The sequence below is a fragment of the Aotus nancymaae genome, unplaced genomic scaffold, assembly GCF_030222135.1.
Source record: "Aotus nancymaae isolate 86718 unplaced genomic scaffold, 86718_ANA_hifiasm-v0.15.2.pri h1tg000008l, whole genome shotgun sequence".
Lineage (NCBI taxonomy): Eukaryota > Metazoa > Chordata > Mammalia > Primates > Aotidae > Aotus > Aotus nancymaae.
This window is the reverse complement of record NW_026988419.1, coordinates 22,897,959-22,924,450: the sequence shown is the minus strand read 5'-3', so window position 1 is coordinate 22,924,450 and position 26,492 is coordinate 22,897,959. Positions and strand designations below refer to the sequence as shown.

The 26,492-nt window shown below is 35.8% G+C and overlaps 1 protein-coding gene across 3 annotated transcripts in view; it reads left to right on the top strand.

Annotated features, from left to right (window-relative positions):
• Positions 1-26,492, top strand: part of CPS1 (carbamoyl-phosphate synthase 1) — a 155,689-nt gene that overhangs the window by 75,078 nt on the left and 54,119 nt on the right. For all 3 annotated transcript variants that reach the window (XM_064373038.1, XM_021667019.2, XM_021667021.2), the window contains 8 exons: positions 3,129-3,318; positions 4,318-4,475; positions 6,444-6,572; positions 9,298-9,442; positions 10,924-11,134; positions 12,527-12,725; positions 18,479-18,655; positions 23,015-23,133. In XM_064373038.1, coding sequence (XP_064229108.1) covers positions 3,129-3,318; positions 4,318-4,475; positions 6,444-6,572; positions 9,298-9,442; positions 10,924-11,134; positions 12,527-12,725; positions 18,479-18,655; positions 23,015-23,133 — 1,328 coding nt within the window. The remainder of the gene's footprint in view (positions 1-3,128; positions 3,319-4,317; positions 4,476-6,443; positions 6,573-9,297; positions 9,443-10,923; positions 11,135-12,526; positions 12,726-18,478; positions 18,656-23,014; positions 23,134-26,492) is intronic.

Here is a 26,492-nt window from a genome sequence, read left to right as displayed (position 1 = left end):
TTTTTTAACACTCTCCACCATTCATTCATGTACATGCACACTCACACATTTTTTGGAATACATTTTCAAAATGAAATTTAATTTTTTGTATTACGATTTCTCATTAGATAATTGGAAACTGTCCATTGGTTTTGATTAGTTAGAACACAATCCAAGTGTGTTCAGAGTTTAGAATACATTTATCTAGTAGACAGTTGTTTTTTTTTTTTTTTTTTTGAGACGGAGTTTCGCTCTTGTTACCCAGGCTGGAGTGCAATGGCATGATCTCGGCTCACCGCAACCTCCGCCTCCTGGATTCAGGCAATTCTCCTGCCTCAGCCTCCTGAGTAGCTGGGATTACAGGCACATGCCATCATGCCCAGCTAATTTTTTGTATTTTTAGTGGAGACGGGGTTTCACCATGTTGACCAGGATGGTCTCAATCTCTTGACCTTGTGATCCACCCGCCTTGGCTTCCCAAAGTGCTGGGATTACAGGCGTGAGCCACCGCACCCGGCCTAGTATACAGTTTTTATTCTATTTGGGAGTTTTACAAAGAATTTGTATTTTTATAGTTTGTATTTTAATGTGTTTTACATCAATTGGGTAAAGTTATTCATTTTTAACTAAAGAACAGGAATTATTAGGTTATATTGGGATCATTTAGAAGGCTAATAACTAGACATGATTTTTTAAACTAAAATATTATGATTGGTACATATATTGTAACAAGAATTAGAAAAATAAAATGATATAAAATTGAGATGGATTGAAATTATAAGTTTTAAAATAAATGAAAACCCATCATGTGTATGTATAGGATCTTTTCCTGTCTAATTTGACTTATAAAATATTGCCATATTCATTTTATAGCACATTCAGAAAATTACTCAAGTATACTAAAGTTTATTTGTATTTAGTAGTAAGATTTTCTATAACTTCTGTTGTTGTTATGTTCTCAGTTTGGACTCAATTATTAAAATTCACCCCATATTATAAAGGCATTTGCTTATCTGTTTGTATCTTCCTGACATTTTGTCAATAATATTACTCTTAAAATCTTGAAAGATGACTCATATTGAGGAAAGAGCATAGGATTTGAATCATAACACTTGAATTAGAGTCCTAATATTGCCACTTCTTAGCTATATGACCTTTAGCAAGCCATTTAACCTTACTCAATCTCAATTTCTTCATCCAAAAGGTTGAAATCTCTTTCATAGTCTTGGTATAAAAATCAAATAAATTACTAAAAAAGTATATTACAAGCATTAAGTCATTATTTCAATTCAAAGCAGCATAAAATATATTTAATGTTTTATTCAGATCCTCCCCAAAGATATGTAGGGTTTTCAAGAATAATTTCTATGCTTTTATCTGAATATTTTGTTGACTTTTTAGGGGAATTTAAAATTTGCATGCTAATGTATGAAATAATAAGAACCATCTGGCCATATTTTATAATAATTATTTTGCTAAGTGTCACCGTCATCCTGGTTTTTAAAACAATTATCCTTAGTAGCCTACATAAAGAATTATTGTGAAAGTCTCTCCTGATGTAAGGAATGAGATAGAGTTATGAATACTTTCATAAGTATACATACATATACACACACACATGCATGCACGTACATAGTTTTATTTCTTTTGCCATATGTTTTTAAAATATAGTATGTACAAACAATTGTGTAATGCTCTTTGTTAAAGCACTCTGGCAAGCATGAAAATCTAGATAAAAGTGAAAACCAGCAGAAGGCTCTCAGTGCTTCCAGCAAGAAGGGAGCACATTATTCTGCATTTTAAATGTACAGTCAATGTTGTTCTCCGACAAATAAATAGAAGGGGGAGCAGCTTTTTTTTTTTTTAACTTTTATTTTAGGTTTGGAGGTTAACATGTAAAGGAGAAATGAGATCTTTTTTGGATAAGAAAATGTTGAGGGAATTCATCACCGCCAGACTTGCCTTGCAAAAGATGTTGAAAGGAACACTAAGTATAGGAAGGAAAGACCACTACCAGCTAATACAAAAATACACTTAGACACGCAGACCAGTGTCACTGTAAAGCAACTACACAAACAAACCAACATAATAACCAGCTAATAGCACAATGACAGGATGAAATTCACATATCAATACTAACCTTGAATATAAACAGGCTAAATGCCCCCACTTAAAAGGAATGGAGTGGCAAGCTGGATAAAAAAGCAAAACCCAATGGTAGGCTGTTTTCAAGAGCTCCATCTCACATGTAATGACACCTATACATTCAAAATAAAGGGATAGTGGAAAATCTACCAAGCAAATGGAAAACAGAAAAAAAAAAAACAAGGGTTACAATCCTAATTTCAGAAAAAAACAGATTTCAAATGAACAAAGATTAAAAAAAGACAAATAAGGGCATTACCTAATGGTAATGGGCTCAATTCAAGAAGATCTAACTATCCTAAATATATATGCACCCAACACAGGAGCACCCAGATTCATAAAGCAAGCTCTTAGAGACTTACAAAGAGAGACAGAGTCCCACACAGTAATAGTGGGAGACTTCAACACTCCACTGACAGTATTAGACAAATCATTGAGGCAAAATGTTAACAAAGATATTCAGGACTTAAACTCAACATTGGACCAAATGGATCTAATAGACCTTTTAAGAACTCTCCACTCTAAAACAACAGAATATATATTCTTCTCATTGCCACATGATACATACTCTAAAATTGACTACATAATTGTAAGCAGCTTTCGTATTGCCTCTAGTTCCACTTTATATTTACGAATTTAAAATGTTTGGAATATGTGATTATTTTAAGGTTGATTGAACTACAGAGTTCAGTAATATTTGTGGATCTCTAGACAAATTGTATAGAAATGGTCTCTATCTTTGCCTCCAGTGCGAAAGATCACCTCATGGTGATCTTCATGAGGCAGCCAATTCTTTTGGATAATTTGATTTTCAAGAATTTCTTTCTTCCTTTCTTTGACCAAATGCGTGTCTTCCTTTAATTTCCATTCACTAATGCTATTATAGATCTCTACAGCCCACAGATAACCTAAAAGCTTAGTTACCCCATGTCTCTATATTTAAGTGTGGCCATTCTCTTTTTTAGAACATATATTCATGTATTGGATTCTTTTGTTTCTTTCAGGAGGAAAATGTCAAAACTGTTCTGATGAACCCAAACATTGCATCAGTCCAGACCAATGAGGTGGGCTTAAAGCAAGCCGATACTGTCTACTTTCTTCCCATCACCCCTCAGTTTGTCACAGAGGTCATCAAGGCAGAACGGCCAGATGGGTTAATTCTGGGCATGGGTGGCCAGACAGCTCTGAACTGTGGTAAGTTCTTATAAGTTTAATTGCAGAGTTTTGCCATATGTGCTTCTGTGTAATATATTTTATTTGAACTCATCTAACAACTTGCTTTGTGTGTTTATAAAATCTTTCTTGTAATGTGTGAGGAAGCAGTTAGCAAACAGCCACTTAAAATACTCATATGATGAATATTACTAGTTAATTTCACAAAATAACTGAGAGACAAAGAAACTTTTCCCTTGAATGCTCCGAAGTGGCCAGTAGGTTTCTTGAATTTCTCTACTCTATCCCAGGATACTGCTTTTCTCTGTTGCTATTGAGGTCTTGAGAACTATTATGAATGAAAAATGAGAATTAACATTGGTTAAGTGCTCTTATGTATCAGCCCTGTAGCAGTTGCCTCTCAAACATATTTTCATAATAACATAGATCAATCTTTCTACCATTCCTTCATTCATCTGCTGAGTCTGTTGCTTCGTTCTCTTTAAAATTCTTCAAATCTTTGGACCTAGATTACAAATGAGAATCTCTTTAGCTAATGTGGATAAGCAATTGCTGATATAATTTGTATGTTAAAAAAAAGTTAGGCTAAATTAGATGTAAAGGTAGTGTAAGACAAACCATTTTGATGATAATTTTTTAACCCAAATAGGTACTCGTATATTTGAGAATGAACTTTAGAAGGAAAATTATTTGAGAAATGGACTTTAGAAGGAAAGGGAATATATTAAAATCTTAAGGCTCAGTATAATACTATGAATTTTATTAATAAAGATAAAAATGATATTCAGAAGATGATAATATAAGTAATAGTAGCATCGGTGACATATTTTGTCAGACTATCTTCAGAATTTTTATTTCAATTTTTTTCCCTAAGTACAATTCTATTATAGACAGTGGTACCTTCTTGGATTTTAAGACTAAAAAAACAAAAGAAAAGAAAGACGGTTGTATTCAGTTGTCTGTTAAGAAGGCACAAAAGTTTGACATTTTCAAAACTAATTATATTTGGTTCTTCTTTAGGAGTGGAACTATTCAAGAGAGGTGTGCTCAAGGAATATGGTGTGAAAGTCCTGGGAACTTCAGTTGAATCCATTATGGCCACAGAAGACAGGCAGCTGTTTTCAGACAAACTAAATGAGATTAATGAAAAGATTGCTCCAAGTTTTGCAGTGGAATCGGTAAGGATTCTATGCTTTGGAGAAACAAGGGCATTATTTGTCTTCGGTTGTAGGGAGAATGATTTGTCATGCCTGATAATCATCGGTAAGATTATTATACCTACATGCATTTTTTTCTGGAAATGTGTTAATAGTTCAGAAATATTGTATATTAATTATAGCACTCAATGCCAAAATGATATGTATTAATATTTTACTTTATGAAAAGAGAAATATTAAGTCCAGAGATGAAGTGGCTTATCAAAGCTTGAAGTGCCAATGAGTCTCAGATCTGAATTGAAGCTAAGAACCATACCAACTTGCAAAACCGAAGCAATTTTTACCTTCTTTCTAGGATCAGTCACACATTTTGCATGTTTGAATGCCCTGCAAATGAGATTGGCTTTAAATTTTTTTTGGAATAAAATAAGCATTTTAGAATAAAATGGATCCAGTCAGTAAAATTAATGACTGGAAAACCTGTGGTTTAGATATTTAAGGAAGATAGATTTGCTTTTCTGTTATTTATTTCCATTGCCTCTTATGCCTATCAGTAAGTTATTACCAGTTACCAGGGAAAGGATCAACTTACTTTATATCGTTTTTGCCCCTGACTTTATCTTTGACTTCAGGCTTATAGTGGGTGAAGTGGGGGTGCTAGGGGCAGTGGTAAATGCAACTTCTCCACAGTAGAAGCAGGCACACCCTTAGGAATAAGGCAGGTACTTCTGGGACAACTAAAAATGGGTTGTGTATGTTTCAGAAAAAAATGCTACCAAGTATACTTCATGTTACAAACTTGTCAATCAGAAATAATCCCAGGATAGCTCTGCTGCACAATTTGGGACGCTCCTGCCATACATTTATTCTTTCATTGCCAGATTTAATTATGTCCTTGCTTCCTCAGGGTAAGAAACAGGCATATGGGAAAGGTGTAATTACATTCCCATTGGTAGTGTAGTAATATTCCATGACAGAAAAATATAGCCACCATATGTTGTATTCTGTAAGTTAAAAAAAATTCCAAGCTTCTGGGACTATTCTCAGACTGAACTTGCAAAATGAAAAATCTCTTAATATGCAGTGTTCCTAATGGATTATTGTGGTAACATCAAGCTAGCTTGGTGTTATAAAGACACGTGCACACGTATGTCCACTGTGGCACTGTTTACAATAGCAAAGACCTGGAACCAACCCAAATGCCCATCAATGATAGATTGGACAAGGAAAATGTGGCACATATACACCGTAGAATACTATACAGCCATAAAAAACGATGAGTTTGTGTCCTTTGTGGGGACATGGATGAATCTGGAAACCATCATTCTCTGCAAACTAACACAAGAATGGAAAATCAAACACCATATGTTCTCACTCATAGGCGGCTGTTAAACAATGAGAACACATGGACACAGGAAGGGGAGCATCACACACTGGGGTCTGTTGGTGGGGGCTAGGGGAGGGACAGCGGAGGGTAGGGTAGTTGGGGAGGGATAACATGGGGTGAAATGCCAGATATAGGTGACAGGGGGATAGAGGCAGCAAACCACATTGCCATGTATGTACCTATGCAACAATCCTGCATGATCTGCACATGTACCCCAGAACCTAAAGTACAATTAAAAAAAAAAGAAATAGACTTTTAAATTGCATGTAAAAATTCAATAATTCAATTTGGCTTCCATTCTCAAATGAATAATGATTATTTCTGCTTTGGCCATGGTTCTATTTCTATAGGACAAGATAAAATTTACCACAAAAGTATGTTTCTTACAAGCCTTCACTGTATGTAAAGCATCTACCCTAGAATTTAATTAACATTTGAATAACAACACTTGCTTTTCAGAATGAGAGGAGGGAATAATAGGACATTTCCATATTCACTCTCCCCAGATAAGTTGGTTTACTTGATTGCCAGATTCTCTTGTGTGGTCTGTTCTGCTAGTGTGTTCAGCTTTTAAAACTTAGGGTCCTTGTTCTTGTTGACAGATGGAAGATGCGCTGAAGGCAGCAGACACCATTGGCTACCCAGTGATGATCCGTTCTGCCTATGCACTGGGAGGGTTAGGCTCAGGCATCTGTCCCAATAGAGAGACTTTGATGGACCTCGGCACAAAGGTATGTATTTTTGTAGACAATATTCTTACCTACCAAAAAAACTGACTTGACATACCTTTTCAAATATAGAATGTTATATAGAAGAGAAATTACATTTTATTTATTAAATCATAATCATGTTCTCCAAAAGTGTCTTCCAAAAGATGACACTTTTGAGAGGGTAGTGCAGTGCAACAGTTCATGCCAGGATGCAATGATAAGTCACATGGTTGAAGGTAAACCAGTGGTCACTTTACCTCAATTTCCACCTTTATAGTACAATCTATTGACTTCAGTGAGATGAACTTAATTCAACTCCATCTTCCTTTGTTTCACAATCTACTCCCAAATATTGGAAAATGCTAAAATATGTTTTAGTGGTTAAGGAAAAATAGGACATAATGTAAAGTGAAAGTGAAAGTGAAAGCACATTGAGAAGTTTGGCTTTACTCAAAATTAAGGTGTTTAAAATATGCATGGTATAAACCTCTCAGTATTGTAAATGACTCAACTCCTCCAACTGCCATATACTCATAAAAACAAGAGAGATTTGAGTGTTTATAATTTGTGTTCTATCAAAATCACTTTAACATATTAGTAACTACTTCTTTTCTTGAGTATTAGAAGAAAACTCTTGAGAAAAGTAAGATATGCTACAAAAACTGAATTAGAGACTAACATAGAAAACAGTTTCCAGGAAAGCAGAGACTTTTGTCTGTACTCTATTTCCACAAAGTAGAACAGTGCCTGGAAATACCAGGAACTCATTAACGTCTTTGAAGAATGAGTACATGTGCAGCCAGGAAACCTGTGTAACTTACATGGCAGTCATGGAAGTGAATTTGACAGAATTACTGTGAGGGCTATTTTGGGGATTTTTTAGGAAATAGCTCAAGCACAGCTTACTACTTTATCTTTACTTACTTTCTGAACTGAACTGAAATAAGACCCTTGAATTGTTGACATAGGATTTTGAAAACAGATAGGTACAATTCAGCATATTTAAATAACTACAATGGCAGACTTAAATATAAACAACTTGGGTTTCATTTTTCTAAAGTTGCGAAATTACAAAAAAGGGAAACACATCTAATATAAATGTTTCTTGTTTGCATTCTGGACATATGAATCATGTATTTAAAGCAAAAACATGTTTTTGAAGATAAAAAGTTTATTTTCTCTAGCTTGTTAGATGTTCCAAATATTTTCAATATTAACAACTTCACAACTGCCAATAGTGCCAATGCATACTTATTTTCTATTAAATTTTTTTACTCTCTAAAAACCAATCTGAAAACTGAATTTTTCACATAAGAAAGTTTATAATGAAGACAATTTTGGAATGGGATAGCTTTCAATTATGTATATTGTGCTCAAATAATCAATAGTCCTCTAAATGGTTTTTCTTGTTGAAAAAAAACTTCGCTCTTCCCTTGAGAATAATTAGTCATATCATTATGTCCTAAACAATCCCCTTATTCTCTTGAGGTTATAATTAGTACCATTAAAAGCTGCATTAACTTATCCAGGTCCCTAAGTTAACTTTTTTTGTATAAAATCAAAGACTTTAAAAAATAAAAATAAAAACAAGCTGAGGAAACAGGTGAAGATAATTTCAATTTTCCCTGTATCTAAATATCCATTTTACTTCATTATAATGCAAAATACTTTTCCAAATTTATACCCTTTGTTTCCTAGATTTCTTCTTTTAGCAGGCAACCGGAATGATGAATTAATCATTATTAAATTGTTAACATTGGCTACTGAATTTTCTAAACACTTTGAGAACCTCATCGTGGGCAGCTGTGGAGACAAATGTGTCACATTTTCAGTTGCACGTGCTGGAGCCTATAGTGATGAGTGAAGTTAAAAAAAAATCATATTGCGGCACATTATGGAAAAACTTACATTGAGTTATTATTTTAATGCCTATTAATAATTTGAAAAAATTCAAAATACTTTCCCTTTCACTGCCATTTTAAATCAAATATATTATAAGACAATGAGACATTTCTGTCTTGGATTATCAGCCACTGAATGTCCTAAGGTCAGAGATTACCACTTTCCTATTTTGGGTTCAGTATTCTTCCCATTGTGGGTGTGCTGTAAATATGAAATGATAATTATGCTAATTCATATCTGTCTAATCAGGCATACATGATATATGACTCAGAGTATTTAAGCATTTAGGCAGTCATTAACCATAATAATAGTCCCATATGATTCTTCTAATTCCCAAGTTTTATATGCCATCTTAGCTGTTTACAACCGTCATCATCTCCTTTCTCCTCCTCATCAACATCAAGTGACTTTTATTGTGTGTGTCACTGTACAAAGCACCCTCAGCTATTTTAGAGAGAGCCAGCATCTTTAGACTTGTTTTTCCATATTTATTCACACTTATCACATTTTCTGGTTTCACAGAAGCCTAGCTGCTGAAATAATTTCATTTCTCTCTGCCTGATTGCTCAATTATTTTCTCTTTTTCCTAAATTAGTTTGATTTAATGTCATATCAGCACTTTGAATGGCAAGCCTCAATAATGTAAATCAAGCATATTCACTGCAGGATGCTATTCCTAGTACCTCACTGATTTTCCGACACATTGTGCCTTCTGTGCAGGGGAGAATGGAGACTGGGTTTGAGAGTTCAGTGCTGACCAGGATTTAGGCCAGGGCATTTTGCCAGATATCCTTGTTGAAGCCAATGCTTTTTCTTATTCTTTGATATTTTTGTCAATTTCTAGGCCTTTGCTATGACCAACCAAATTCTGGTGGAGAAGTCAGTGACAGGTTGGAAAGAAATAGAATACGAAGTGGTACGAGATGCCGATGACAATTGTGTCACTGTCTGTAACATGGAAAATGTTGATGCCATGGGTGTTCACACAGGTAGACAAAGCATCTTCAAGAACTATTAGTAATGGCTTCAGCTCATGTCTTTGATGGCCACTGCAATCTTCATAAAGTTGTAGTCTTTAAATTACTATTTCTAGTTGACAGACTAGTGATAACATGTATAGTATTTTACAGTATCGAAAATATTCTCATATTTAATTTGATCTTCACACAAACCCTGTGAAGTAAGGCAGATATTATTATACTGATTTAATTGGGGAAGAGCCAAAGATAAGCAATATGGTAGAAATAAGATCCATACGACTTGGTGTTGAGAAATAAGAAGGGAGGTTGAGAAGGTTCAAAGCAGACTAAGATGTTAGTCTCCAAGTAAATGAGAAAATAGGCACAAAAATAGAAATAATTTTTTTCAGGGAAGTACACTAGTTAGATAAGAGGGCAAAGATGATAACAGGATTTAAAAGTGCTAAATTTGAGGTATGAGCGGAGTCAAAAGAAGGGAGTTGAGAATGTGGAGTTGGAATTTAAGAAATAGAATAGAAATGAAGAAGACGATACAAAGACATTGGAAACTATTGGCCTAAAGGAGATAATTGAAGCTGTAGGCATAGACAGAGTATTCAAAGGCATAGATGTAGAAAGAGGAGACAAAAGGGTTGAACTTTGAATTCTGGGAAACATTTAGATTTATAGGGCAGGGGAAAGAGGAAGGATTAGTGTTGAAGATAGAAGGGGAGAATAAAGAGTTAAGAGGAAAATCGGGGTAGTACTGTATCAACTAAGCGAATGCAAGAACTATTTTATAAAAGAGCTTTGTTTGTGAAAGTATCAAATGCTACGCAAGACCAAGACTGATTATTTAATTTGGCTTTTTGGATATCCAAGAGAACAATTTTATTGCAAGGTCAGTTCTGTGAGCTCTATTGAAAGGAATTATATGGTATCAAGTAGTAAGCAGAATTGGCAAACTTTCAAGAAACTCATTCATGTAAAGAATGAGAAAGTTTTGTGTGGTTGTCTGGCAATGTTGGGAGAAGGACTTCAGAAGACAGTGAATATCTGAGCATGACTGAAGGCAGAAGGGATGGAGACTAAGACTGCAAATATAAGGGGCTATGATGAGAGAGGTGAGAATGGGAAGGGATAAGATACAGAAAGCCGTCTGATGAGCCAGTCTGGGTGACGAGGGTATAATAGTCTATGAATGGAAGAACTTGAGAGCTAGTTTGAGATGAAGAGCAGGGAAGTTGAAGTCAATCTAGTAAGTAGATGATTGAAGCCTTGATAACTACTTACTAGATAGATGAGTTTGGGAAAGGCTAGAGAGTTTTTTAAAAGTACTGTATCAGAGTAATACGGGCAAAACAGAAATTGGGGGAATACCTGATACCACATATACATCCCAACAAACCCTCAAACTGTTCTATGTCTTGCATTATGCAAGTATATGGTTAAGTCACTGAAGTTGGTTATTTAAATATGCACCAAATAACAAGTACTTCTTGGATATACAGGTGACTCAGTTGTTGTGGCTCCTGCCCAGACACTCTCCAATGCTGAGTTTCAGATGTTGAGACGTACTTCTATCAATGTTGTTCGCCACTTGGGCATTGTGGGTGAATGCAACATTCAGTTTGCCCTTCATCCTACCTCAATGGAATATTGCATCATTGAAGTGAATGCCAGACTGTCCCGAAGCTCTGCTCTGGCCTCAAAAGCCACTGGGTAAAGATGAGAATAATTGACCATGGGTTTGAGATTCTTTGCAGATAGAAATAAAAAATTGGCAGAGAGTGGAAGAATGTGCTGCATTTATAAACTGCGTTCCCCTTTTCTGTATGCTAGCTCCAAATCATTTATAGGACCCCGAGGACATGGTTATTAATGAGCTTGTTGCCAGATTGAGGTAAATAGTATTGCTAGCTGGCTTTGATAACTGGCTAATCATAAACAAAGCAAAATCTGGGTGGCCAAAGCAGGCTGTGAAAAATATGCTTCTTAATTGCATTTTGCAGATGTCGTTAAAAGTGCAGATTAATCCTTAATTTTAGTCTTCAACTGTTCTCTTCATGTGTATAGCCCTATAGCAAATAGTTGACAGAAAATATAGTTCGCTTGACTCAAGGATGCAATACACTTTACTTTTATTTTAGTAAAACTCCTCAAGACTAACCAGTGCAGAATTTTTTCACAAGAAAATGTTACAAGCAAATAAATAAATCTGCTGTGTTGTAACAGCCACTAGCAAGCATGATTGGAGGGAAAGTTAAGCAAAACCTTTTGTTTCTAATAATGTAATTCTTACATTTAAATTGTTGCATTTAAATGAACAAAATGTTTACTTCTTTAGATTTTTTTAACGTAGTTCCACAGCACTGCATGGAGTGGCGAAAGGCATATTGCCCTGTGTAGGAGTCACAATCCTGCATTCTCATTTGGTTATTCTATTGACCATGTGATTTTGGGCACATTACTCATTGCCTTGATAATTTCCTCATTTGTTAGATGGAAGTTGTGCTAAACAACTCATATTTAGTTCTATAGTTCTATGAAGTCTCCTCTCAAACAAAATTACCCAAACTGACATTCTGGATGAAGATAGCCAAGTTATCAAAGTGTTAATTTTGTAAGGAGCCTAAAGTTCAAAGATAATTTGGAGACAGAGCAAGGACCCAAACTTGAAATATCCACATTTTCTAACCATTACATACTCCCTCATACGAGCTAACTCCACTCTCTTCTTAGGTACAGATATGTATGTATTTTCTGCAAAAATATTTTGCAGATTCTCATCTTAGTGGAGTTAAACACAAGTGGAGGTTAAACTTTATTTATCAACAAAGTTATTGATTTTGGATTGAAGAGATGAAGGTTGAGAGTTGCAATGCATGTAGTGCATAGGGAGTAAATTCTCCTGTGGCCTGTGCCTCTATACTTTGTATCATGACTCCTATTACCCCACAAGTGGCTATTAAATATTGATGCAGAACAGAGAATCAAGTACCTTATACTTTGAAGTAGAATAATACCAGAAATTTTAAGAAAGACCAATTTATGTTCTGGTCTATTTTCAATAATTGCTCAAAGAAAAAAAATATATGTGTCTTCTTTTTATAGCTACCCATTGGCATTCATTGCTGCAAAGATTGCCCTAGGAATCCCACTTCCAGAAATTAAGAACGTTGTATCTGGGAAGACATCAGCCTGCTTTGAACCTAGCCTGGATTACATGGTCACCAAGATTCCCCGCTGGGATCTTGACCGTTTTCATGGAACATCTAGCCGAATTGGTAGCTCTATGAAAAGTGTAGGAGAGGTGAGTCCTTGGTTTATTACTCTGTTTTGTTCTTGTTCTCAGTTATTTTGTCAAATTTGCAACACCATTGACAGTGTTAAAGTTGCCTGGATACTGTCAACACATGGACAGTATTAAAGGTGCCTGGATATTAGCATACTAATATACTAACAGTCTCCATTTGACGTTTGTTACATGGCCATTTTGCTGGATTTGAAGGCCTTCCTATTCAAGAGGTGAGGCCATACATCTGGGCATATAATATAGATGCATATATGAAAACACATTCACATACATATAACTGAGTTGTAATGTTTTATAACCAAACCAAGAAAGTAATATAGAATATAATGTCGTATATCAAAAAGACCACTGAACTGAGCTTAAGAAGTCCACTTTAGTCCACTCATGCAAATTGTGGCTTTAACTTCCTGGGACCTCATTTCCCACATCTATAAAAGAAGAGGCTGGACTAGATCAACTCACAGGATCCTTCCTGCTCTAAAATTCTAAATTGATATGAGCATAGTGGAATATTAAACTCCCTTTAATTATACTAAAACGTTCTAAGCTTTTAACATTTTTAGAAGATTTTTTAGAATGTGCTGTGTTATGCTATTTGAAATTAAAGTTAGCCTTTGATTATTTCATCTTCAAAGATGCAGTGTTCTTCTGTGTGGGAGGAAAGAAAGGAATTCATGTCTCTGCTGAGATTCTCACTCTCATGCCTCCTTCCACCAAGTCCTAATGTAACCGGGTTTTTTGGTGGTGCTGGTGAGGCACAGCTCTCCCAAGAAAATGCTGTGGGTTCTTGGCCTTTAATTTTTTAAAGAATAAGCGATGGGACTACTGCAGGTATGCTTGCAGAAGTAAGATATTGGACCCAAAAAGTGTTGTAGACAGGTGATTTTATTTAGGTAGAGAAAAGAGAAGGAAAGGAGAAGAGAAAAAGAGAAAGACTTCCACAAAGAGTGTGGAAAGGGATTTTAAAGGGGAAAATTCCAGAGGGGAAAGGGAGCGCCCACCTTGTGGGAGGGGATTCCAGAGAGCTGGAAATTTGGCATGGGTGAAGTAGCAGGGGAATTTATTCTGGGAGAAACCTCCACCTTTCCAAGTTCTTCTGGCCAATGAAAGGAGTTCCCTAGAACTTCCACTGGAGTGATTGGCTTTTAGTTTCTTCCCATGCTCATGAAATTTAAACATAAACTGTTAATTTCCCAGAGAGGAGAGAGATGATGGGGGGCATGGTGCTGGGAAATTTTTGCCCTTAAAACCACACCCCCTTATGGACCCAGAAAGAGAACACATTCCCTTATATCCCCCTCTGAACAGGAAAATTTAACTTTTGTTGGAATAGGGGTGTTGATTCTTTTTAACTACTTCCTGCTGAAATGGGGTATAGAAGCGTCCCTGCAGTTGAGGTTTTCTCCAGAGGGGAGCCTTTTAGGGGTGCAGGTTGATTTACAGGTTTACGATAGAGCTTACAAGCCAAGGACATTTGGGGTTTTAGTGGCAGGATTAATTGTGACCTTATGGTTTTTTTTTTTTGTTTTGTTTTGTTTTTTCTGAGACGGAGTTTCAGTCTTGTTACCCAGGCTGGAGTGCAATGGCACGACCTCGGCTGACTGCAACCTCCGCCTCCTGGGTTCAGACAATTCTCCTGCCTCAGCCTCCTGAGTAGCTGGGATTACAGGCACGCGCCACCATGCCCAGCTAATTTTTTGTATTAGTAGAGGCGGGGTTTCACCATGTTGACCAGGATGGTCTCGATCTCTTGACCTCGTGATCCACCCGCCTCGGCCTCCCAAAGTGCTGGGATTACAGGCTTGAGCCACCGCGCCCGGCCAACCTTATGGTTTTATAAGAAATGAATATGACCAGGTGGTTGAAGATGAGAGGCCCAGAGTTATAAATGAGCCTAGGAGAGAACAGAGCCAGGTTCTTGAAGGTTTTTAGCCCTGTTTTTGATTGATATCTGAGTTCTATGTTTAAAATAACACTTAACTGGTTTACAAAATAGCAGCTTTTTTTTTAAAGAAAGAAACAGGTTTTCCTTCTCTCTGTTGTTAGCAGATTTAGGGCCCTTTTATTTTTAAAGCTATGGCAGCTAAAGAGTTAAGCTGGTTTGCAGAGAGAGCTGCCTTTTACAGAGAGAATTAGCAATCTTTTTTTCTTATTAATTAACTTTTGAGATAGCTTATAGTAACTGAATAGAGGTAGTAACTTTTTCAGCACCAAGTTTTTAGGGCAGGAGAGAAATACCGAGGAGGCCGTGACAACGTCCAGGAGAAGACTGGCTACCTGGACCTTTATGGCTAGCTTTACCTGGGACTTTGTGAGGGTGATGGCTTGTGCTGGCACTTGTTTCAGGCATTTTTAGTCCCGCCATTGGGTTATTTGGTTAGACACCTTAGGCCCAGGGGACCTTGGTGCCCAGGGACAATGTGCTTTTTAGTGATTTTCTTGGCACAGCAGGCATGGATGATGGTGGTCCATTTTTTGGGGGACAGTTTTTTTTAATAACAAGTGTTGTAGAAAGGTGATTTTATTTAGGTACAGAAAAGAGAAGGAAAGGAGAAGAAGAGAAAGACTTCTACGAAAAGTGTGGAAGGGGATTCCAGAGGGGAAAGTCCCAGAGGGGAAAAGGAGCTCCCACCATGTGGGAGGGGATTCCAGAGAGCTGGAAATCCTGTGTGAGTGAAGGAGCAGGGAAATTTATCCTGGGAGAAATTCCCACCTTCCCAAGTTCTCTGGCCATTGAAAGGACTTCCTTAAAACTTCCGCTGGGGTGATTGACTTTTAGTTTCTTCCCTTGCCCGTGAAATTCAAACATAAACCATTAAATTTCCCGGATGGAGAGAGATGGGAGGGGGACATGGCTCTGGGAAATCCTTGCCCTTAAAACTATGCCCCCTCATGGACCCGGAAAGAGAACACATTCCCTCACTAATCATTTTTGCATCCAGAAGGTTTGGCATATCAGAGAAAACATGATCCTTGGAACCAGCTGTACTTGGATATTAATCTTGGCATTGCCACTTACAGCTACAGACTCACAGGCAAGACACTGAGTTTCAGGATCCACATCTACAAAATAGAAATAATACCTACCTTGCAGGATTCTTAGAATGTCAGGATTAACACATATCATATTTAGTAATGTGTTAATCTTTTAAATTCATAGTATACACCCTCTTAATGTAATCCATAATCATTATTATTAAATTATTATTCATAAATGTTGCATAGGGGTAGAGATTTGAGTGCAGAAGTATGGACAAATCTCAGTCTTTCTCAATCATTTGTCTACCATTTATCTTAGTCTATCTGTATCACATCTCTATTTCTGTTGCGGCCAGTGTGGGAGCTTTCAGTCTATGTATCTAAGCTGGTTAGAGTACAGAGCAAAAGGCTGTTTATGACATATTGTTCCATATTGTCCTTTATTTGTCCCATAACACAGATTATAGCCTATACCCAGGCCAGCCATTTCAGAAATGCATGTCACTAATCACAGAAAATACAGATAAAATCTATCACCAATACAGAGAAAAAGAAATGTTTTACTGGTATAACATATTCACACATAAAAGACAGAATTATTGCTATTTTGGGTTCCTTAATTTGTAAGATACTGATGACAGATTTTAAAGTAATAACAAATAAAGAACAAATTAACTTTTTAAATTAAAATGTCTTACTAGTTGTAAAACACTAAGTATTTTTTCTCCTTTATAGTTGTTTTAAATCTTATTCTTTTTAATCATACTTCTCAGTGTACAAAAGAAATAGAACTCAAATGCTATGAAAATCTATGTTGCTAGTGTTTGCACCAAATAAACAACCGTGTAGTTTACATTTCATGAGAAGCATCATTTTTTAATAATGTTCACCATAAAATTTGTAGTCTAAGGAACTTGAGAAAATTATGTAATATTTTCATCTGGGGCATCTTATCTGAGGGATTTTGTTGTCAAACAAAAAATAAAAGGTTGGAGGAGTTTTGTTGTCTAACACCTTTTATTTAGTTCAAAAAGTGAGCAAACATTTTCTGAGTTTTTACTACATACAAGACACTGGGAAGATTAAAAAATAATGAATAGATTATAGATAATGGAGATACATTGTCTATAGTCGGTAAATTTAGAATATCTAAACTGATCCAAAAATAATATGAATTAATCTCTGGTAAATGTTAAAAGATAGTATTTACACACAGGTGTTATGAGAGTATAGTAGAAAAGGGTTGAAGAAGGCCATGATAGTCATTCCACTGGAAAATGTGAAATATTCACTCAAGGAAGGTACATTTTAATAGTATAGAGCAAATGTGGTGGGAGGATGGCTTGACCCCAGGAGATTCAGGCTGTAGTGAGCCCTATAGTGACACTACACTCCAGCCTGGGTAACAGAGTGAGAACCTGTTTCAAAAAGAAAAAATATAGAGAGAGTATTAAAATGTACGTTTTTTGAGCAAATGCTTAGTTATATATTCCTTTATTATATAGGTATGTTTTTTAATTGAATGGATCCCATGTACCATTATACAGTGTGTGTTTAAGAATAAAAAAAAATAGAGATACTTATAGAACTAATTACAGCCAAATTTTAAATATATCATACTTCAAAATTTCTTAAACATACCCAAAATATTTCCTTAATTTTACAGAACCATAAAATATCTGATTTCTGGCAGTCTTTTCCATGCCCTGACTAGACAATCTATAAACATATTGTCTAACTCTTCAAGATACCACTATGACTTGCAAATTGCATATCTGAATTGTGCTAACAGTTTGTTTATTCCTGCTCTGTGAATCTTCCCTTATTTCTAATTAAATTTGGAACAGTGTGAAAAGGTTATCCGTTTGGCTTTAGTGATCATTGAATATGTATCTTGTCACATAATTGACAAGAAGATTTCCTAAACTGACATTAATGGTAATTTGAATCTATTTGAGGAGTTACAAAAGTTTACTGAAGAAAGCATTATGACTGCTATTATTTTTAACTGGAGACCAAAAATGTATAGCAATATATTATTCCTTGAAAATATTCAAAGATGATGTTTATCCAATGAAAATAACTGAGTAGGTTGCAAGGTTAATTTAAGTTTAGTTCTGACGTGCAACTTGTCCAAACTAAATCACCACATAATTTTTCTAATTGATTAGTACATGATCAGCTGTAAAGATTCCAAAAAGACACATTGAATTTGTCATAGGAAGGTTAGTCTCCTCCTACATTCAAAATAATCATCGTCAGTACTTGTTATGATTCTCAAGGTTCTATTAATATTAATGCCTAGCTATATGGAAAGCCAACCTGTCTTGAATACTGACTGATACTCATTTATGAATAGTTCTATTTTTGTGTTAATATATTTCTGCTTTCTCTTTATTTGCCTTCCATTCTAAAGAACGTTTGCATAAAGCAAGATCTTACTAAGAAAAGATCTCTATGCTCCAACCTGGTATTTCTTATTTTAATACTATGGTCCAGAGCAGGTACAGGTGATTTCCTCATCAGTCTCAGCAAATACAGCTAAACTCCCTGAGTGGTAAAAGACTGACCTAATGAAGATGCATTATACCAAACCCATGGAGAAAGTGAGAGAGGAAGAAAAAAAGGAACAGCTTTTTTATTTGAGAGGTGTTAATGGTATTTTTTTTGCCCTTATGTGTTCTATGAAATACGTTTTACATCCAGTTCAGTTACAAATTAAAGATACATAAGCTCTTTCTTTCAACATGAGATCTTAAACATTATTACAGGTCATGGCTATTGGTCGTACCTTTGAGGAATGTTTCCAGAAGGCTTTACGGATGTGCCATCCATCGATAGAAGGTTTCAGTCCCCGTCTCCCAATGAACAAAGAATGGCCATCTAACCTAGATCTTAGAAAAGAGTTGTCTGAACCAACCCACACCCGTATGTATGCCATTGCCAAGGTAAGATATTTCAAGGGGCCCAGAGCTACTAACTGTTTTTCCAGAACATAGTCAATCTGGACATTACAATAAAACTGAATCACAAAGTGGTTTTAAATCAGAGATTTTTGGAAAAATTTTAGTTCTTTTGTAGTATTAAACTGGAAATGTCTATAGATTTCATCAGAGTATTCTATAATTAATGATAAGTTATCATTTTTTATTCACTTTAAGCCTGGATTTAGGGCACATTGCCTTTTTTTTTTCTTTGAGATGGAGTCTTGCTCTGTTTCCAGGCTGGAGTGCAGTGGCAGTATCTTGGCTCACTGCAGTCTCCGCCTCCTGGGTTCAAGTGATTCTCCTGTCTCAGCCTGCTGAGTAGCTGGGACTACAGGTGTGTGCTACCACACCCAGCTAATTTTTGTATTTTTAGTAGAGATGGGGTTTCAGTATGTTGGGCAGGATGGTCTCAGTCTCCTGACCTCGTGATCTGCCCACCTTGGCCTCCCAAAGTGCTGGGATTATAGGCATGAGCCGTCATGCCCCGCCACATTGCAGTTTTAAAGGATGATTAAATAGATAAAATGTCCTCCTTTTTAAGTATACTTAGTACTAATGCTCATAAATAGATTTGACAATACTGACTTGTCCTTTCTTACTAACTTAATCACAAGTTCCTTGAATGTGTAAAATTGTGTTGAAGAAAGGAAGATGCAAACAATAATGTCCCTTAGTATGTGCTACTTGAGTCTAGAATAATCATAATTTATTTGCTTCTCTTTCTGTGTTTAAAAAAACAGCAACAGACTATAAAGGATCCCCATGATTATAGAGTTTTTCATGTAATTATTTTATTGGTCTTACATTTAGGCCAAAAGGCCCTGCATTTCTCACTTCCTTCTACTAGTTGCTTCTCATGCAAATTAAATGTCATGTTAATCTCCTTTCATATTTACCGTGCTTAGAGTTTTGAAGTTTCAGCTAATCTGATTTTATAAAAGGTGACTTGGGCAGCTGGAATCTGTCTGGTCAGAAATCCCTGAAAGGCTTTTTGACATTTAAGGAAGAACAAGCATTAATCCTCCAACAGTATCAAACCACACTGCTTCTAAAAAGCCCTACTGTCCATTTTACATGTGTGTGTATGTGGGTGTGTGTATGTGGGATGAGCTGATGAAAACATAAACTTTCTCTTTAAAGGGGAATCTGTCTTTGTAATTTGCCTACGTAGAAACAGAAAAATGCTGTTAGTGATTTGGAATCCATCACAACTTTTATGTCCATATTTTGAGTTTAAGAGACCAGAGGAGATAAAGGGATATTTCCTTCATTGCATCTGATGTATATTCTCCTCATTCTTATGGTTTCTCAATGGAAAATATTCAAGCCCCACTGAAATTCTGGGAGTTGCTATTATCTCTTGATGGGCATTTTCCAATGTTGATTTTCAAGGCAATCAGCATTTTTCTCTGGTGTTGGTGGGTGGGATAGCAGTGATAAGAAGTTACTTTAGAAAGCCAATTCACCTTCATCATTTATTATTCCTATTTCAGTCTTTTCCTTAAGTCTAGCAATCATGTTTCTGCCACTTTGAGGCAGATGAAACAGGGAAGCATTTCCAAATTCCCAGCTACGCTTGTAAAACTCAAGTAAATCTCTCATTCTTTTCTAACAGAACGTATAAAGGATGAGAATCCAGGAAAAATGTGTGGAGGTTCTTTCTTTCACAAAGTACCCTATATACAAGCAAGAAGTGCAGGGTCTGAGTATAAATTATTTTAGTCTGCTCGAGTGCTGGGAGAAGGAACTGATTTCTGTTTGTTAGAGGTCATCATTACTGTTCATTTCCACAGCAACCAGGAACTTGGTGATTTTGACAAAGAGTGTAAGGACCGTGGAGAGCTGAAGGGGAAAAAGAATGAAGGGAGTGTGTAAATCTTTGCTTGCTTTCATGATTCTTAGAAAAGAGTAACTTGCTCCGAGGTCTGATTTTTGCAGCAGCCTTATTTCAGGATGACTGGATCATCACCTCTTTTGATTTGGGGAGAATGCAGGGCATTATTTTTTTATTTTGGAACATTAAAGCAACCTCAAACTTGTTTGGGGTCATTATAGACTTCATTATAGCAGTGTTTCTTGGCAAAGCTTCAGTGCTTGGAGATAAGGTCTTAAGACTGGCAGGCTCTTGCTTGCTGTTAGAAATCATGGATTTTCTTTATCTAGTCTATCATTGATGGGCATTTGAGTTGGTTCCAAGTCTTTGCTATTGTGAACAGTGCTGCAATAAACATACATGTGCATGTGTCTTTAAAGCAGAATGATTTATAATCCTTTGGGTATATACCCAGTAATGGGATTGCTGGGTCAAATGGTATTTCTAGTTTTAGATCCTTGAGGAATCGCCATACTGTCTTCCACAACGGTTGAACTAATTTACACTCCCAACAACAGTGTAAAAGCATACCTATTTTTCCACATCCTCTCCAGCATCTGTTGTTTCCTGACTTTTTAATGATGGCCATTCTAACTGGCGTGAGATGGTATCTCATTGTGGTTTTGATTTGCATTTCCCTAATGACCAGTGATGATGAGCTTTTAAATGTGGCACATATACATCATGGAATACTATCCGGCCCCAAAAAAGGATGAGTTCATGTCCTTTGCAGAGACATGAATAAAGCTGGGAACCATCATTCTCAGCAATCTAACAGAAAACCAAACACCACATGTTCTCACTCATAAGTGGGAGTTGAACAATGAGAACACATGGACACAGGGAGAGGAACATCACACACCAGGGTCTGTTGGGGGTGGGGAATAGGGGAAGAATAGCATTAGGAGAAATATCTAATGTAGATGACGGGGTGATGGGTGCAGCAAACCACCATGGCACGTGCATACCTATGTAACAAACCTGCACGTCCTGCACATGTATCCCAGAACTTAAGGTATTAAAAAAAAAAAAAAAAAAAGAAAAGAAAGAAAAAGAAATCATGGATTTGACTGTAGTTGTCCTTTCCTTCTTTCCAGTGAAATGAGTATAGGATTCTAGGTCCTCCCTTACTGTTGTGTGCTTGTGTGAAAACCTTATTTGATCTATCAAAACTTCAGTAACTTAAGGTTCTCTCCACCTCAGAGTGTTGATGGCCAACAGCTAATTGTGCTTTTAATTACTTAGAAAGTAAGACAGAATATTAAGTCTTTGGGAACCTGACTGTAATTACAGGGAGAATTAAACAAAAGAAACATAAATTGACTGAGGAAATGAACATGGCTTTGAGTATTTCCATTAAATGTCATCTTAGTCTAGTCAACAAAATTATGAGCTATGGCCGTATCTCAGCAATTATAATCAGGATCTTTTTGATACCACAAATAAGTAAAAGCTTTTAAAAAAAGGAAGCTCCCTGAGCTGAAACATAACTGCAGAGTTACTAGTTACATGTACTTCTTAATGGGTCTTAAAAATACAGTGTGTCATTCTAAAATGTGTTGTTCTGGGATATTTTCTGATTTTTCACTGGGTATATACACATACACATACATACATACATATATAAAAGAATAAGAATAGACATCTTTTAGTATAAAGATTTTGGTTCTGAGAGTTTATCTCTTCTTTCAGTTAAATTTTCTACTCAGCTTAATGACCCATAGTTGTAGTTTTATTTTTGAGAAATTGCTAAAGTAAGCTTGAGGAAGAGGCTGAGCTGCCCATCAGAACAGAAGTTATTACTACATTGTTTTGAAATATATTAGGATTTTTTAAATGCCTGCCTTAGCACAAAAGTCATAGTGACTGACTCAAAATAATTTTCTGTTTGAAGTCCTCTGTGAGGAAATATTCTGGAGGAATAATGCCAAGCCAGATCTGACCCATAATTTCTCATTGACTATTGTGTTTGTGTGAATGTAGAGTGAGGTGATAAAAATATGTTATCTGCTATAAGATAACTATCAACAATACAAGTTAAGTGAACATTATATTAATTCTAGATTTTCTGACCAATCTGGTTTAACTGTGCTTTCAAGAGACTCTCTTTAATTCCAAAGAGATATACCAAATTTAGGATATAATTGGTAACATGGTCAAATAAAGAGGAGCGAGTCAAAACCTGTTTGGAGGATTTTTCTGAGAACACACCACTCTGATAACTCAAGGCAGGCACCTCCTCTGTATGCCATTTGTGGATGTATTTGGCACCATCTTTATGTTTAGTGGAAGGAATGTCAATGATGTCAGTTTCATGTTTCATAACTCAGTCTATAGTCTCAGGCTTTCTAAATAACACACAGAGGCATGACTGCTATGTGTTTTCAACCAAATAAGACATTTAGAAAAATGTTTGCCAAAGAAAGTGTCTCTTCTCCTCTTGGCAGGCCATTGATGACAAAATGTCCCTTGATGAGATTGAGAAGCTCACATACATTGACAAGTGGTTTCTTTATAAGATGCGTGACATTTTAAACATGGAAAAGACACTGAAAGGGCTCAACAGGTAAGGCAGTATTGCTCTCTTTCATGCCAGATATCTTCAGTACAATTTTTGGAGTCTTCCTTCTCTTAAGCATTTGGTCAACATTGTACTTCAATGAGGTAAATAATGCCAGTGTTGCAAAAGAGTGTCCATAGCCAGAAGACAAATGGCAGGTGTTTTTTATTTTTATTTTTTTAGACTTTTACCTTTAGAAATGTATCCATTAATCTTTTCAATCATCTTCTATTTCCATCCTTGTCATCAGATATAGTAATAAGGTCTTTAAAATGTACAAAATTGGTATACATTTATGAACATGTGTTATTACAAAGTATTGCTTAGATTTAAATTTTATTAATCAATTAAATGAATATTTCTGTTTTCTATTAATTTTCTTCTACATTCTGAAGTCTGTTTTCCCCTTTTAATATCAAACTATACATTGCTGTATATTGAGGAGAAAACGCATTCCTCTTGCATTCTTCTGTTTTTAAATTGGGACATCCAGTTCAGTATACAAATAAGCCACATTCAGATTTCTCTTACTAGACTCTTTACCTCTGACTAATTTACATTTTCATCTCTGTCATGGCCAATTATTTTTAAACTTCATTTTATGTTGAGAATACTTTGATAATGTTAATGCCTTAAAATCTACTTTTAAATTTTTCATGGGAAAACTGTTTGCTGGGGTACCTTAGGCTGATGAAATCATGGATCGGTTTTAAACATGTATCTTTGATAAGAGGAGCATTTTTTAGCTGATTAAGGAAGACAATATAGTCCTCTTGAACTTCTTCCCTCCAAAAGCACTCTGAAATACACTGCTATTGGCAAGACGTCTCACCTGCAAGCTAGGGATGTGTTTAGAGAGGGAAAAATTTTGTTTGTATAAAAATCGTTCTCAAATAATTGCACAAAATGTAGATACTTTAATCACTTAAAATATTTTTGAGGACAGTAGAAGATCTCAAAACTTGGATTGCTCAACTATTTGGGTTCCTGTATTTGCCTGATCAATGTGTGTATAAACTGGACAATAAAACACTTACTTTTCTTTTTGAGAAAAATTATGTTCTTTTTCATCTGTTTAATTATTGCCCATGTCAGATGCTTGGTTTTGAAAACTGAGGAATTCTATCTGACAAAGATGAAACTAGCTATAGTTGGTTGTAAATCATCCTTTCTAGTGATCACATAAAATGAAAAGTAGAAAGCAAATAAGTTAGGAATTGAACCTACACATTTATCTTATAATTTTGCTGACTTAAGTTTTCCTTCCTTGGTTTATGATGCCAGCAGAACTTCTGTGTTGAATTATAGTCTGTTCTACTGTTCTCAGTTTCAGGCAACTGATTTCAAATGCCTATGAAACCACTCCAGTTAAGCCACATGGGGGTGCTAGAAACTTATAGTATGCCAGTCACAGCAGTGGAAGAGACCTGGGGTGGAAAATAGCAGATGTTATTGTGATTTAAATTTCCACTTGATATACGTTCTGATTTTTGGACAAATTCAATGTTTTAATTGAATAGTTTTCGTTACAACCAGAAGGCAGGTTGAGATTCTAGCTAAGCATAAATAAGGGTATATTGATAGCAAAAAAGGTCCTTGGAGGATTAAAACAACACGCTGTTACAGATCACTTATATTATTTTTCTGCCTTCCACATTCTGTTGCATTTATTAGCTGATAATTTGATGTTTTCAATCTCCATTTTCTGGCATAAATATATTAGTAAATAGAGATATTTTTTATCATTCATAATGATCTACTTTTAAAACTATGTGAAGCTTTATATCATTTCAAAAATTAAAAAAAAATTATACTTACAATCATCTCTACTGTATGAGTTTGTTTTTGATCCAGGAAGGTTGAAGTGTCTATTATATAGCAGAAGCTAAAGTAAATCTGGAGTGGAACTCAACAGATGATCCATGGCATCAGCAAACCTAAACCCTGAACTCATTATCTGAGTGTCACTTTATGGTTTAATTCCTTTCTTTTTGAAGTGTCATTGATGCACACATAGCAATTTGATAATGATTGTTATTTAGTGGTATTAGATAAATAACAAGAATAGATGGCCACTAAGGCTACCTATCTCAATCATTTTTGTGGCATATAGGGGTCTGAAGTTGAAAGGCTGTGACAGCTGATAGAATGTTAAGTATGTAGGCCTTGAATTTCCTTGCCCTATACTCACCATTAATCTGGATCATGGTTCCTCTGTTTTTCTCAGCCCCTCAATAACCAGAGAGGTTTAGTCATCAAGGTATGTACTGCTCCAACAGTAACAAGAGCTCCCTATTACTGATCTATAGCTGACTTACATATTGCCAGTTTGGAGCGGGGCCGAGATTAGTTGTTCTTTTTCATTTGCATTTATTTATGGTTTTATTTGAAGATCTCAACCGCTTCTGCTTTAGAATGGCTGTCTGTAGGCCATTCGACACAGGAGGTAGCGATTTATTTGGTGTGAGTTGAGAGAACTCCAAAATTCTCCTGCCTCAACATCTATCTCTGGTGCCATTGTGCCACACTCCCTTTGTACTCTTCATATAGATCCTTGGGAAGACAGGCAGTGGTGATCTTACTTGGGAAAAGAGAAGTAACTAGAGAAAGAAGTATAGAATGCTAGATGTGGGTTTTCTGGTTCCATCCTTGTACATTGGAAGGAGCACAGACCATGGAGCCAGAGAGTAGTGCGCTATAGAATCAGAGGTACATTACCTCTTTCATTTCTCCAGCTTCATGTTCTTTCTCTTAATCTCTGCTTCTGGTTTTTTGTGTGAAGCTTAATTTATGTAAGTATAAATGACATCTGACACATTGTGAGGGCCCAGGAAAATTTTTCCTCTTTTCCCCTGAAAATAGAAATACTATTTGTTATAATAAAGATTGCTTTACGATTTTAGATACGTGCATTTAAAGATTCATTTTCAGAGTCACGATTTTCATTTGCTTACATAGTTTGCAATGTATTATTTCTTAATTTCTTTTATGATGCATTGTCACTTATTTTAAGATCAGACCTATTTTTTTAAAGGAAGCAATCAATAATGCAAATGCTATTCTTATCAAAAGATAAATAGCACTCCTTTATGTTAATGAATAAAAATTTCCACTCTACAGTTGTTAATCAAGCTCAGCTTCTAAAGTCCAATAAACACATTTACTAGCAGAGGACAGGCATATCACTAAATTGATGGTCAGTCTCTGACTTGTGTTTATGTATAGTTATCTGAAATGAAGTTCAGAATTTGAGTTCCAAATAGAATACACTCACATATTTAGTGTATATAAATATTCACAGACTGAGATGGGGAAACAAAACAATGATTGTAACCAGATAGACATTACAGAAATAGCTGATGAGT